At 38.3% G+C, this 14388-nt stretch overlaps 1 protein-coding gene across 4 annotated transcripts in view; it reads right to left on the bottom strand.

Moving 5' to 3' along the window:
* HOOK3 (hook microtubule tethering protein 3) overlaps window positions 1–14388 on the bottom strand; it is a 130710-nt gene that overhangs the window by 29201 nt on the left and 87121 nt on the right. For 2 of the 4 annotated variants that reach the window (XM_054499783.2, XM_063668729.1), the window contains exon 16: window positions 4320–4407. The exons of the other annotated variants lie outside the window; for them this stretch is intronic. In XM_054499783.2, coding sequence (XP_054355758.1) covers window positions 4320–4407 — 88 coding nt within the window. The remainder of the gene's footprint in view (window positions 1–4319; window positions 4408–14388) is intronic. 4 annotated transcript variants of the gene reach the window in all.

Here is a 14388-nt window from a genome sequence, read left to right as displayed (position 1 = left end):
AGAGCGCAGCCCCTAAGGGATGACAATCAGTATGAAATCCCCACAACCTGGATATACGTGAATTCTCTATTTATAGTCAGGCAGATGAATAAAATAGGAATGAAAAAGTCACTTAATTATAGACCTAATATTCCTGGATTTGGTAGGCAGACAGGACCCTAGTAATAACAGACTTCCTTTAAGACACTTATCTGCTATACTATTTTCCTTGAGTCATGATAAAGTATTGGGTCAGCTTCTATAAATACATCTGACTTAATCAGTGACTTATGAAAAAGCACAGGTTACAAATAATTTATGCAGTGGTATGGGAATGTGAAGGATGGCATATGCACAGCCTTTAATATGTTGGAGAATGTAGCTTTCACTGGGTAAAAAAAAAAAGTCTCCTGAAAAGCAGGAGATCAAAATTAACCTAAAAATAAACAATAAAGACATTCTCTATAAGACCACTAAATTTCATAATTTAACACTTATACAGTACATACTATTAATAAATTTTATGAAACATTTCATTTTGAGATAAATGGTTATATAATTAATTCAGTCAAAACCCAATTAATTAGGCTTATAAAACAAATTGTCCAATCAACGCCAGTGATGAGGGAAAAGGAACCCTCACACTAAGTTCTTTTGATAATAATTACCATAATTTTTTATTCATTTCCATTCTAACACAGCTCTATAATACTTCAAATTTCACTTCTTTCCTCAATATGTTAACTATAGTTACCTCAGTAGATCCACATGTCCTCTATCACCACTTCCCAAATATATAAAAAGATAACCCTGTTAACTTTGTTTTATAAAAAATTTAAAAAAAAAAATAGAGACAGGATCTCACTTTGTTGCCCAGGCTGGTCTCAAACTTGTGGGCCTCAGTGATCCTCCTCCCACCTCAGCCTCCCAAAGTGCTGGGATTACAGGTGTGAGCCACTGTGCCCGGCCAACTCTATTAACCTGCGATTATTGCTCATTCCTTCTTTAGCACGGGGTAAAATGTAAATACTTTTTAGAAACTTTAATTCTGTGCTTATGTTTTGATTAGACTCTAGCAAAACTTTAACTCTGAGCAGATATGTAATAACACAGTTAAATGGGTGGTTAATATGCCAAACAATGCTCTAAATCATGTCATAGACACTGTCACATGTAAACCTCACAGCCTGTGTAACAATAGCCCCATCTTACAGTTGAGGAAGGGCAGGCTGGAGAACATTTAGTAGCTTTTAAGTGGCAGATCCAAAACCCAGGTCTGCCAGACCCCAGAGTCCATGCATGGCCTTCACCTCCATGCTTCCTATGCTGCAGTACCTCTCCAAACTGAAGACTGTTCCTACCAAAGCATGGGGCAGGAGGAGGGTAGACTGTATCAAGATAATTTATATAAATGAATTAATTATAATAATGGGATGGAACAGGAGTGGAATGGGGAAAAAAACCAAGAGCAGACTTCTTGTTGGCTGACTCTTTAAGAGTTTGATATCCTTTGAGTATCTTAATTGTAAAGGTCCTAAACCTATAAGGCAAGTAATCCAGATATTTATTTTGCGCAAAACTACCTTAATAAAATTTTCCACACCATCAACTATGATGGCACTCTAAATCCAAAAACTGCTCACTATACAAAAATGAAAAGGAAGCCATACTTACAATAGCCTTGAGCAGAAACCATGCCAAGAGACAGAGAGGACAAATTAGTATGAAGCAAACACAGCAGCCAAGAGAAGCAACGATTTAGTAATTCATGAACAGAAGTAAAAGATAAGTACTTTTTTTTTTTTCAGACAAAGTCTCGCTCTGTTGCCCAGCCTGGAGTGCAGTGGCGCAATCTCTGCTCACTGCAAGCTCCGCCACTGGGGTTCATGCCATTCTTCTGCCTCAGCTTCCCGAGTAGCTGGGACTACAGGCACCCGCCACCACGCCCGGCTAATTTTTTTTGTATTTTTAGTAGAGACAGGGTTTTACCATATTAGTCAGGATGATCTCGATCTCCTGACCTCGTGATCCACCCGCCTCGGCCTCCCAAAGTGCTGGGATTACAGGTGTGAGCCACTGTGCCCAGCCCAGGATATGCATTTTTTAAAAGAAATGTACATTTTTCTTTTTTCTACCGTCTCCTCATCCTGTCTTGTTCTCTGAAGTTTTATATATTGTGGCTAGCTCAAATTATCCATATGGCTGGATATAACAATGTTTTTCTGCTTCCATGCTAAAAACAAATTATATAAAAATAATAATAAAAATGTGCATCCCCTTCTACTCTGACTTAAGATCACATGAAAGGACTGTGCTTTTGATAACAGAAGCTGGCAGAAATTATGTTGTTCTTCTCCAGAGGGGACCACTTCCTTTGGCAGGTTGCTTTATGTGTTGCACATTCCCGAGATGCAACACTCTAAGTTAGAGAAAGAGAAAAGTAAGACAAAAACATAAAAATATTTGCTGGGCAAGAACCATATATCCTGTATTGCACTATTTATTTCTCTAAGCCATTTGGAGGCACAGTTTCAGCTATCTGAATCTTTTCTACATATAGAAAAGAGCTCAGAGCAAAGTTCTGCTTAGTTTACAGCAAGACATTGGTATCTAGACAGTCAAATAAATGGACTAGTTTATGTAAATAGTACTTGACAGGGCTAGCATCTCACTTCTGAAATACATTCTGTTAAAGTAATGGCCCACAGCATATTTAATTAGATTTGATTACCATAGTGATACCTAATCAAGCTATGCCAAACTATCTTTTGAAGAATAAATGCTTTTATTTATGTTTTAATGTAAGAGAACCATGCACAATGGCCATCATTATAACACTGAAGTTTAAGCTGATTCTGATATTTCACCATTTTTACTTTCTATGTACCACATGCCCTTCCCTCACTCCCATAACGAATCAATAAAAGTCTCCTCAGACTTTTAGAGACCAGAATGGATTTTACATTTATCTCAGTTTAAAGGACCTAGCGATTTCACTGAATTAAGAAATGTTGCCCCACCATTCAGTTCACCTCTAAGATACTTAATTAGGCTTAATAATATTTTAATACACTAATGGTGGTTTTGTTTCACCTCTGTGATTTAGCATTTTGAATAAAAACATGTTTTAAATTTTAATAAGGGCATAAGGAAGTTTAAATGTTGGTGACAGTTTTAGGAACCAGAAATCAATCTGGGAATCTAACAAGGACTGCCAACACATTGATTAAGGGATGAGCTAACATCACCCATGTTAGAATGAAGGACATGTTGCCAATACACACGAGATGATGTCTGGAGAAACTCATTAAGCTAGGCCATGGATGAGCTTTTTGTATCTAGTATTCACAAGTTTTAAGTAACACACTTAACTCCCTTTCTTTGGTTCATTTCGTTTTTATATCCTCTTATGTTAATAAGGCCAAATGGAATTGGCTACAACTATAGTTTTGAAGTTAATCCTCCAAAATGACTCTATCAATGGAAACAAACATTTAAGCTCAAATGCCAGAGTTTACAGCAAATTACATTGGTAACAGGAAAAAAACAAAACATCTGGTTGAAGCAAAGACTGATCACCAAAATTTTGTTTTTTCTCCTCTTTACACTATTTTTGAACACTCTAAGTCTTAGCTCTGTTGTTTACTGTTCATTAAACATAAAGGATTTGCAAAATTTGACTTACTTACACTTGTGCCACAGATAGACCACTATGTGCTACCTGAGTACTGTGATAGAAGATTAACACGCAGGTGTGAAGAAAGGCAGTCCTTGGCTAATACATTTACTCTATTCTAGTGCAAGTGTGCAGAGCTGTGACAGAGACGCAGAGTGCTGGGGGATGCGCAAAAAGGGCCAGTGTCGGGGAACAGAAGGAGTAAGAGGGATTCAGAGATTTAGAGAAAATGCAATACTAGGGACGGCAGTATTTTCTTAAAGTCACGTTTACATTAAAAATTTCTACTTGAACATTCCAAATTCCCACTAGCAATTTTTTTTTGGCCAAAGGGGAAAAACCCTACACTTTATCTTTGAATACTGAGTTGAGCACATTTAAAACATAAAGCCTCAATTAATTCCTCAGTTGGTAACTAGAAATGAACTTCTAATTCCCAGCAGAGTGAATCTGAAGAGACAATATAAAAAGTATATTTATATAGTATAAAAAGTACTATCTGGTCCTTTTTATAAGGAATGTTAGTAAAAAGGAAAACACTATTTCTTTTCTATAACCAATATAATACTAAATTATTTTGACAAAAAACATCAAATAAAAAATAAAAGTTATTTCTCAACATTGTGAAACTGATGGACCATGGTTGGTACATATTAAAACTTACATCTTCTGCTTTTGAGCCTTGATCCTGTAAAGATTTTTGTAATTCTTCAACTTGTGACTGTACTTCCAGAAGTCTTTGATTCACCAGCCTAGAAATGAAATGTACATTAATTTTCCAAGTGGTGACTTATGTATGCCTTTTTTCCTTAGGTTGTCATATTAGTTAGAAAGTATAATTAGCAAAATCAAGTCTCATGTTATAGCAGTAGTAGTATAGTAGTGGCCTAATGTCATGAGTGGCAGCTGACTTTTCTGATTATTTTTGGTATTGCTTGAAATTTCGAATGATGACTTCTAACACAGTGTTTGGGTGGGCACATATTTTAGAACCAATGTACTTATGCATATTAATTTCTCTGAAATTCACTTCAATACATGTTTATGAAGACTATGTCTCAAGGACTGTGCTCAGCACTAGTATTAAAAGATCTCTGCACTCAGGCAGGGCGTGGTGGCCCATGCCAGTACTTTGGGAGGCCAAGGTGGATGGACTGCATGAGCTCAGGAGTTTGAGGCCAGCCTGGCCAGCATGGTGAAACCCCATCTCTACCAAAAATAGAAAAATTAGCCAGGCATGGTGGTGAGCACCTGTAAGTCCCAGCTACTCGTGGAGATGAGGTAGGAGGATCACTTGAGCCCAGGAGGTCGAGGCTGAAGTGAGCTGTGTTCGTGCCACTGCACTCCAGTCTGGGCAACAGAGTGAGACCCTGCCTCACAAAAAAAAAAAAAAAAAAAAAGATCCCTGCCCTCACGGAATTAAAGTCTAGTGGGGAAGAAAAAGTGTAAACAAATAAAATACAATCAGATAAAAACTTCAAAGTAGTACATAGATGCATATAAAAATGATGGTCAAAGAAGCAATAACTCTGGAGGAGTTAAAATACTCTGGACTTGAAATGAGACTAGAACAATAAATAAAACTTCTATGGGTTAAGGGTGGAAAGGAGATTCAAGACAGAGGTCAGTATGTCCAAAGTATGCAGAAAAATAAGAGGACGCAGTGAATTCAGGAATGGTATGGATGATGAGTATGTTATGAGAGGAAGAATGGCCGAAGAGAAACTGGGGGAAAAGGAGATCAGCACAACCCTGTATGGAATACAAAGTGTCTGCTGGGATTATCCGGTAATCAGCAAGCCTCAATTCAGGCTGAAACTGGAATAACTCAGATAACCTTAAATAACGCTGATTCCACGGCTTGACTTTCTTTTTTCTTTTTCTTTCTTTCTTTTTTCTTTTCTTTTTTTTTTTGAGACGAAGTCTCCCTCTGTCGCCCAGGCTGGAGTGCAATGGTGCAATCTCAGCTCACTGCAACCTCCGCCTCCCAGGCTCAAGCAATCCTCATGCCTCAGCCTCCTGAGTAGTTGGGATTACAGATGCGCACCACCATGCCTGGCTAATTTTTGTATTTTTAGTAGAGACAGGGTTTCACTATGTTGGTGATGGTGGTCTCGAACTCCTGACCTCAGGTGATCCACCTCGGCCTCCCAAAGTGCTGGGATTACAGGCATGAGCCACTGCGCCCGGCCCATGGCTTGACTTTCATAAATTCTCTAGGTCATGATGTAACATTCAGGAGACCAGCTTACCTCCCAAGGTCTTGGGTGATACTGAAGGATTGCAAGAAGGGAAAACATGGTCAGACAGATCATACAGGTAGTATGTCAGACAGATCACTTTGGTTTTAAAATGGAAGATATTATCAAAAAGGTTCAAGAGCAGGCATGAAGATGAGAGAAGGCTATTATTATTACTATTACTAAATATGCCTGAAATAGAAAGGGACAGAGGAGGAAATAGAAAGGGACAGAGGAACTATCTTGAGAAAAGGCAAAAGAATATAAGGATTTTGGTATTCACTGAGAAGGGAAGACAAAAGGAACAGGATAAGAAAGAAATATAGGGATCTGATTTTACATTTATCGAAAATGAAATGCCTAGAAATTTGTCAAACAGCTAGATACCTCAATCTAAAGCACAGAGAAGCCTGAGTTGAACATACAGATTTGGGAGCCATTTGGAGTTAACTGAGGCCATGAGCAAAAATGATATTGTCTAGAAAGAATGTGAAAAACAGTGTAAAAGACTAACAAAGAAGGCCCATGGCGGATCAACCAAGGGGTAGAAAGAAGAACCTCACCCTGAAGAATATCAGAGAATGAGAGAGAATGTAAGAGATGGGTATTATTGAAATAAAAAATTTGAAGAAGGGGGAACTGAATAACAACACTGAATATAGTAGAAAGATGAGGAAAGATAAAGTCTTGAGTGCTGCTATGGGATTGGCCATTTAAGAGATGACCAGTTATCTCAGTAAGAAATACTTTCGTGAAATGGTAGTAGCAGAAGCCAGACTGCTCCAAATTAAGGAGAAAACAAGACAGAGAGTGTTTAGAATCCAAACAGCCAGTTTAATAAGAAATGCTTTTACTTAAATTACAAGAAATTATAGGTTTATAATTTAGAAAGGATCACAGTAAAAATTTAATTAAAGCTATAATAACTTTTTTACATCAAGGTAAAAAAATCTGAGTGGTTTTGAGTAACAAAAGAATAAATTACCTGAAAAATCCACATTCAATATGGGGACACAGGTCCATAAACACACTACTAGTAATACCATAATACTGTTCAGTCTTTTCAGAAAGCAAAATGGAAATATGTATTCAACTACAAGATTATTTCAACTATCCATCTTAGTCATTTTTGAGATTATTTCATCAGACGATACTGTAAGCCAACTAGGTGGAAGCCATTGTAAACATCATAAAACACAATCCAGTATGTACCAAGATGTTCTTTGGAATGGTTTAAAATCAGCTAAATTCTCTCAATGGGGAATAGGTGAGCAGAAATAGTAATGTAACTGTTAAAGTATGAAATATGTAAGCAACATAAATATAAGAAAATATTTATGAAAAAAGTACATCTATAAAATAAAAAATTGAAATAATATCAAGCATCTTCTCTGAACACAATAAAACTAGAAATCAGTAACAAAAGAAATTTTGGAAACTATACAAACACATGGAAATTCAACAATATGTTCCTGAATGACCAGTGGGTCAACGAAGAAATCAACAAGGAAACTGAAAAATTTATTGAAACAAATGATAATGGAAACACAACATACCAAAATCTATGGGATACAGCAAAAGCTGTAGTAAGAGGAAAATTTATGGGCACAAGTACCTACATCAAAAAAGAGAAAACCTTCAAATAAACAACCTAACAATGCCACTTAACGAACTAGAAAAGGAAGAGCAAACCAAACCCAAAATTAGTAGAAGAAATAATAAAGATAAGAGCAGGCTGGGCGTGGTGGCTCACACCCGTAACCCCAGCACTTTGGGAGGCCAACGTGGGCGGATCACTTGAGGTTAGGAGTTTGAGATAAGCCTGGCCAACGTGGTGAAACCCCATCTCTACTAAAAATACAAAAACTAGCCAGGGGTGGTGGTGCACGCCTATAGTCCCAGCTACTCTGGAGGCTGAGGCAGGAGAATCACTTGAACCCAGGAGATGGAGGTTGCATGAGCCAAGATCGCGCCACTACACTCCAGCCTGGGCGACAGAGTGAGACTCTGTCTCTAAATAAATAAATAGATAAAAAATAAGGATCAGAGCAGAAATAAATGAATTTGAAATGAAGAAAACAATACAAAAGAGCAACAAAAAAAAACCCAGTTTTTTGAAAAGATAAATTGACAAACCTTTAGCCAGACTAAGAAAAAAAGAGAGAAGACCCAAATAAATAAAATCAGAGACAAAAAACGAGACATTACAACTGATACCGGAGAAATTCAAAGGATTACTGGTTATTATGAGCAACTATATGCCAAAAAATTGAAAAATCTAGAAGAAATGGATAAATTCCTAGACACATATAATCTACCAAGATTGAATCATGAAGAAATCCAAAACCTGAACAGACCAATAGCAAGTAATGAGATTGAAGCTATAATAAAAAGTCTCCCAATAAAGGCCCCAGATCCAATGACTTCACTGGCAAATTCTACAAAACATTTAAAGACGAACTTATACCAATCCTACTTAAACTATTCTGAAAAATAGAGGAAGAAGGAATACCTCCAAACTCATTCTATGTGGCAAGTATTACCCTGATACCAAAACAAGACAAAGACACATCAAAAGAAAAAAAAAAAAAAACTATAGGCCAGGCACAGTGGCTCACGCCTGTAATCCCAACACTTTGGGAGGCCAAGGCAGGTGGATCACCTAATGTCAAGAATTCGAGACCAGCCTGGCCAACACGGTGAAAACCTGGCTCTACTAAGCTACTGCACTCCAGCTTGGGCGACAGAGTAAGACCCTGTCTTAAAAATATATATATAAGTATAGGCCAATATAACTAATGAATATTGATGCAAAAATCCTCAATAAAATACTGCAAACAAAAGTCAACAACACATTAAAAAGATTATTTATTATGACCAAATGGGATTGATCCCAGGTATGCAAGGATGGTTCAACATCCTCATACCAACTAATGTGACACATTATATCAATAGAATAAAGGACAAAGACCATATCATCATTTCAATTGATGTTGAAAAAGCATTTGATAAAATTCAATGACAATTCATGATAAAAACTCTCAAAAAACTAGGTATAAAAGGAACATACCTCAACATAATAAAAGTCACATACGAGAGACCCATAGCTAGTATCATACTGAATGGGGAAAAACTGAAAGTCTTTCCTCTAAGATCAGGAACAGGACAAGGATGCTCACTTTCACCCTGTTATTCAACACAGTACTAGAAGTCCTAGCTAGAGCAATCAGACAAGAGAAAGAAATAAAGGGCATCTAAATCAGAAAGGAAGAAGTCAAATTACAAATCAACATACAAAAATCGGTAACATTTCTTTTTTTTTTTTGAGATGGAGTCTCTGTTACCAGGCTGCAGGGCAGTGGCGTGATCTTGGCTCACTACAACCTCCACCTCCTGCATTCAAGCAATTCTCCTGCCTCAGCCCTCTGAGTAGCTGGGACTACAGGCGTGCACCACCACACCCAGCTAATTTTTGTATGTTTAGCAAAGACGGGGTTTCACCATGTTGGTCAGGATGGTCTCAATCTCCTGACCTTGTGATCTGCCCGCCTCAGCCTCTCAAAGTGTTGGGATTACAGGTAAGAGCCACCGCACCTGGCCAAAAATCAGTAACTTTTTTTTTTTTTTTTTTGAGACAGAGTCTCACTCTGTCGCCCAGGCTGGAGTGCAGTGGCATGATCTCAGCTCACTGCAAGCTGCACCTCCCAGGTTCATGCAATTCTCCTGCCTCAGCCTCCTGAGTAGCTGGGACTACAGGCACTCACCACCACGCCTGGCTAATTTTTTGTATTTTTAGTAGAGACGGGGTTTCACTGTGTTTGCCAGGATAGTCTCAATCTCCTGACCTTGTGATCCACCCGCCTCAGCCTCCCAAAGTGCTGGGATTACAGGCATGAAACACCGGGCCCAGCCAAAAATCAGTAACATTTTATAGGCCAACAGCAAACAATCTGAAAAAGAAATCAAGCATCCCATTTATGATCACTACAGATAAAATAAAATACCTAGGAATTAAGCAAAGAAGTGAATGAGCTCTACAACTAAAACTATAAAACACTGATGCAAGAAATTGAAGACACAAAAAAAGGAAAGATATTCTATGTTCATGAATTAGAAGAATCAGTATTGTTAAAATGTCCATGCTGGGTGCGGTGGCTCACATCTGTAATCCTAGCTGTTAGGGAGGCAAAGGCAGGAGGATAGCCTGAGCCCAGGAGTGTGAGACCTGCCTGGGCAATTTAGTGAGACCCAGTTCTCCACTAAAAGGAAAAAAAACAAAAACAAAGTACTCAGTATGTCCAAGTACCATATGTTGGCATATTGTTGGTCAGAAGCAGTGGCTCACACCTGTAATCCCAGCACTTTGGGAGGCCAAGGTGGGCAGATCACCTGAGGTCAGGAGTTCGAGACCAGCCCGGCCAACAGGGCAAAACCCTGTCTCTACTAAAATACAAAAATTAACTGGGCATGGTGGCTCATGCCTGTAGTCCCAGCTACTCGGGAGGCTGAGGCAAGAGAATCGCTTGAACCTGGGAGGTGGAGGTTGTAATGAGCTGAGATAATGCCAGTGCACTCCAGCCTGGGCGACAGAGACAGACTCCAGCTCCGAAAAAAAAAAAAAAAAAAAAAGTCCATACTATCCAAAGCTATCTACAGATTCAAAACAATCCCTATCAAAATAACAATGATATTCTTCACAGAAATAGAAAAAACAATCCTAAAATTTATACGGAACCACAGAATACCCAGAATAACCAAAGCTATTCTAAGCAAAAAGAACAAAACTAGAGGAATCACGTTACCTGACTTCAAATTATACTACAGAGCTATAGTAACCAAAACAGCATGGCACTTACATAAAAACAGATACACAGACCAGTGGAACAGAATAGAGAAGTCAGAGATAAATCTATACATCTACAGTGAACTTATTTTGACAAAGATGCCAAGAACATACTCTGGGGAAAGGGCAGTCTCTTCGATAAATGGTACTGGATATCATTATGCAAAATAATGAAACTAGACCCCCTATGTCTTGCCATATACAAAAATCCAATCAAAATGGATCAAAGATTTAAATCTAAGACCTGAAAATAATAAAACAAAACTGGAGAAACGCTCACCGGACATTGGTGTGGGCAAAAATTTCTTGAGTAATTACCCATAAGCCCAGGGAAACAAAGCAAAAAGGAACAAATGGGATCACATCAAGTGAAAAAGCTTCTGCATAGCAAAGGAAACAATCAACAAAGTGAGAGACAACCGACAGAACGGGTGAAAATACGTGCAAACTCCCCATCTCACAAGGGATGACTAACCAGAATACATAAGGAGCTCAAACAACTCTACAGGAAAAACTCTTAATAATCCGATTTTGAAAATAGGCACAAGGAGACCTGGGCATGGTGTCTCATCCCTGTAATCCCAGCACTTTGGGAGGCTGAGGTGGGTGGATTGCTTGAGCCCAGGAGTTTAAGACTAGCCTGGGCAACATGGCAAAACCCCAACTCTACAAAAAAATAGAAAAAATTAGCTAGCCGTGGTGGACATGCCTGTAATCTCAGCTACTTGGAAGATGAGGTGGGAGGATCGCTTGAGCCCGGGCTATCAAGGCTGCAGTGAGCTGTGATTGTGCCACTGCATTCCAGCCTGGGTGAAGGAGTGAGATCCTCAAAAAAAAAAAAAAAAAAAGACAAAAGATCTAAACAGATATTTATTTCTCAAAAGAGGCTGGACATGGTGGTTCATGCCTATAATCCCAGCACTTTGGGAAGCTGAGGTGGGAGGATCGCTTGAGTCCAGGAGTTTGAAACCAGCCTGGGCAACACAGGGAGACCCTGTCTCTCCGAAAAATTAAAAATCAGCCAGGCATGGTGGTGTGTACCTATAGTCCCAGCTACTCAGAGGCTGACATGGAAGGATAGTTTGAGCCTGGGAGGTTGAGCCTAAGTGAGCTGTGATCATACCACTGCACTCCAGCCTGGGCGACAGAGTGAGATCCTGTCTCAAAAAAATAAAATAAAATAAAAAAATTAACAGGCACAGAAAATGTGGTATATGTAGATGTAGACAATGTAGCACTATTTAGCCATAAAAAAGAATGAAATTCTGTCATTTGCAAAAACATGCATGAAACTGAAGGTCATTATGTTAAGTGAAATAATAGGCACAGGAAGACAAACTTCACATGCTCTCACTTATTTGTGGGAGCTAAAAATTAAAAAAATTAAACTCATGGAGCTTGAGAGTAGATGGATGGTAACCAGAGGCTGGGAAGGGTAGTGGGGAGAGGTTAATGGGTGCATAAAAATAGAAAGAATGAGTAAGACCTAGTATTTGCTAGCACAACAAGTGACTATAGTAAAAAATAATGTAATTGTACATTTAAAAATAACTAAAGAGTATAATCGGATTGTTTGTAACATAAATGATAAATGCTTGAGAGGATGGATACCCCATTTACCCCAATATGATTATTACGCACTGCATGCCTGTATCAAACTATCTCATGTAACTCATAAATATATATACCTACTATGTACCCACAAAAATAAAAAAAATAAAAAGTTCATCTACAAAATAAATGAGGATTATAATGCCTACCTCATGGGGTTGTTTAAAAGACTAAAGTGTGCCTAGCAGAGTCCCTGCACATTGCTGGTATTCTATCAATGTGAATTGCCTCTACCTTCTTTCTCCCACTTCAAGGATTGAGATAGTTAAGATTTTAATCAAAGTCTAACTGCTGAATATATACAGCTGTGGGATGCAGGGACAGGGTGAGCTTGAGATTATAGCACAGTCTGAGAGGTAGAGAAACAAGATCAGGTCTACTTTGACAGAATTCCTGGGGAATCCTGATGTGGCTTCCCTCTCAACCCTCCACCCTCTTCTAATATTGTTTGAGGATTGGCAGGTATTACAGATACACTAAAGTGCTCACTCTTGGGAAAACTAATTGGAAAGGACTTTAGAGGTCTACGACAGACTTTGCTTTCTGACAGGTGATATACATGGGCAGTGAGCAAACTGTAACAGACTCAGTGGGACCCAATGTTGTAAACTAGTAGGATATTAAGCTAGAGTCAAGGTAATATAAATACTCATTAAACTCAGTAAGAACAAACTTAGGGTAAGTCACTTAGGAGAAAAAACATCCTGTGAGAGGAAGACAGGAAAAGAAATAAATATTGTGCAAACATAGTAGAAGATAAATTGGCAAGAAAAAGGGTATGGACGAGGTATGGAGGCTTTGGAGTCAGGCAGCCAGGGTCTGAGTCTGAGTTCCCTCATCTGTAAAACTTTCATAAAGTAAGAAAGCATATTTAAGACACCCAGCACAATGCCTGAGACAAACAGGTGCTTAGTAAATATTACCTGTTATTATCGTTATAGATCATAGGCAGCCATAATCTAAGTTATTCATCATCAGTGTTGTAATTTAAGAAACAATCACAACACTAAGTTGTACCAGCAGTAAGTCACACAGGAACTTGGGTGGTGATTAGTCATCCACAGACATGGACACTGTATAAATGACAATTGGCTGTCCTGTCTCTGGGAAAAAGAGCAACAATTATAAAGCCTGTGAGAAACAATGCAAAGCAGTATGAAGAAAGTTGTGGGTGTTTTCTCACCAAAAAAATACTAGGGTAAGGAGAGACTTTTCTGACTAAAATAGCTAAAATACAGCCCAGAGGCAAAGGATGAATGAGGCAAACATCAAGACACTTGCACCAGAGGGACTGCCCGCCCGCCAGCTGCTCCCACAATCTCCTCCGCTCCACTGTCTCCATTTTCCCACTTTTTCTGAGTACTTTAAAAAATCCCTCATTCTCTAGACTCTTAAGAGTTGATGTAAAATTTTCTCCTTCTGTTTATGCTTGATGGTGCTCTTATAATCACTCTAGCATTTATACTGATTTACACTGTTTGTTGATTCTATCTCAGTAGCTTTAAAATGTAAAGCTACAGGAAGAAGGGTAGGTAGGATGTGTACAACTGTCACAGCAATTGTGACTCCTAAGACTGACTTCCATCCGGGAGAAGCCAAATCAATCACTCAAAATAAACAAAGAATCTGTAATGTCAGGTGAGCTATGAAGCTATTAATAAAAACGTCAAATCCTTAAAAAATGACAGAGTATCACTGCAGTAAAACAAAAACAACGCAAAACAAAACAAATAAAGAAAAAAAAAACTGTATGTTTGGGATCTAAGAAACATTTCCAAAAAGGAAAAGAACAAAAAGACAGTCACAACAAAATATAAATGTAACCTTTGTCAGAGTAAATCACTGATTTTAAAGTAACTGAGTGAATAGCACCAAGTTGCTGAAAACTTACAAGCAGAAAAGTGATTTTCTTGTTAATTTTGCAGATTCTAAATTCTCAAAATAAGTCAGTTGTTCCTAAGATGAATCATTTCCTTTTAGGGTCACAATAAATAACAGATTAGAAGAAAAATGCTTTGTCAATCCAATTACGAGGGAGC

The sequence above is a fragment of the Pongo pygmaeus genome, chromosome 7, assembly GCF_028885625.2.
Source record: "Pongo pygmaeus isolate AG05252 chromosome 7, NHGRI_mPonPyg2-v2.0_pri, whole genome shotgun sequence".
NCBI classification, from domain to species: Eukaryota; Metazoa; Chordata; class Mammalia; order Primates; family Hominidae; genus Pongo; species Pongo pygmaeus.
This window is presented reverse-complemented; position numbering and strand designations above follow the sequence as displayed.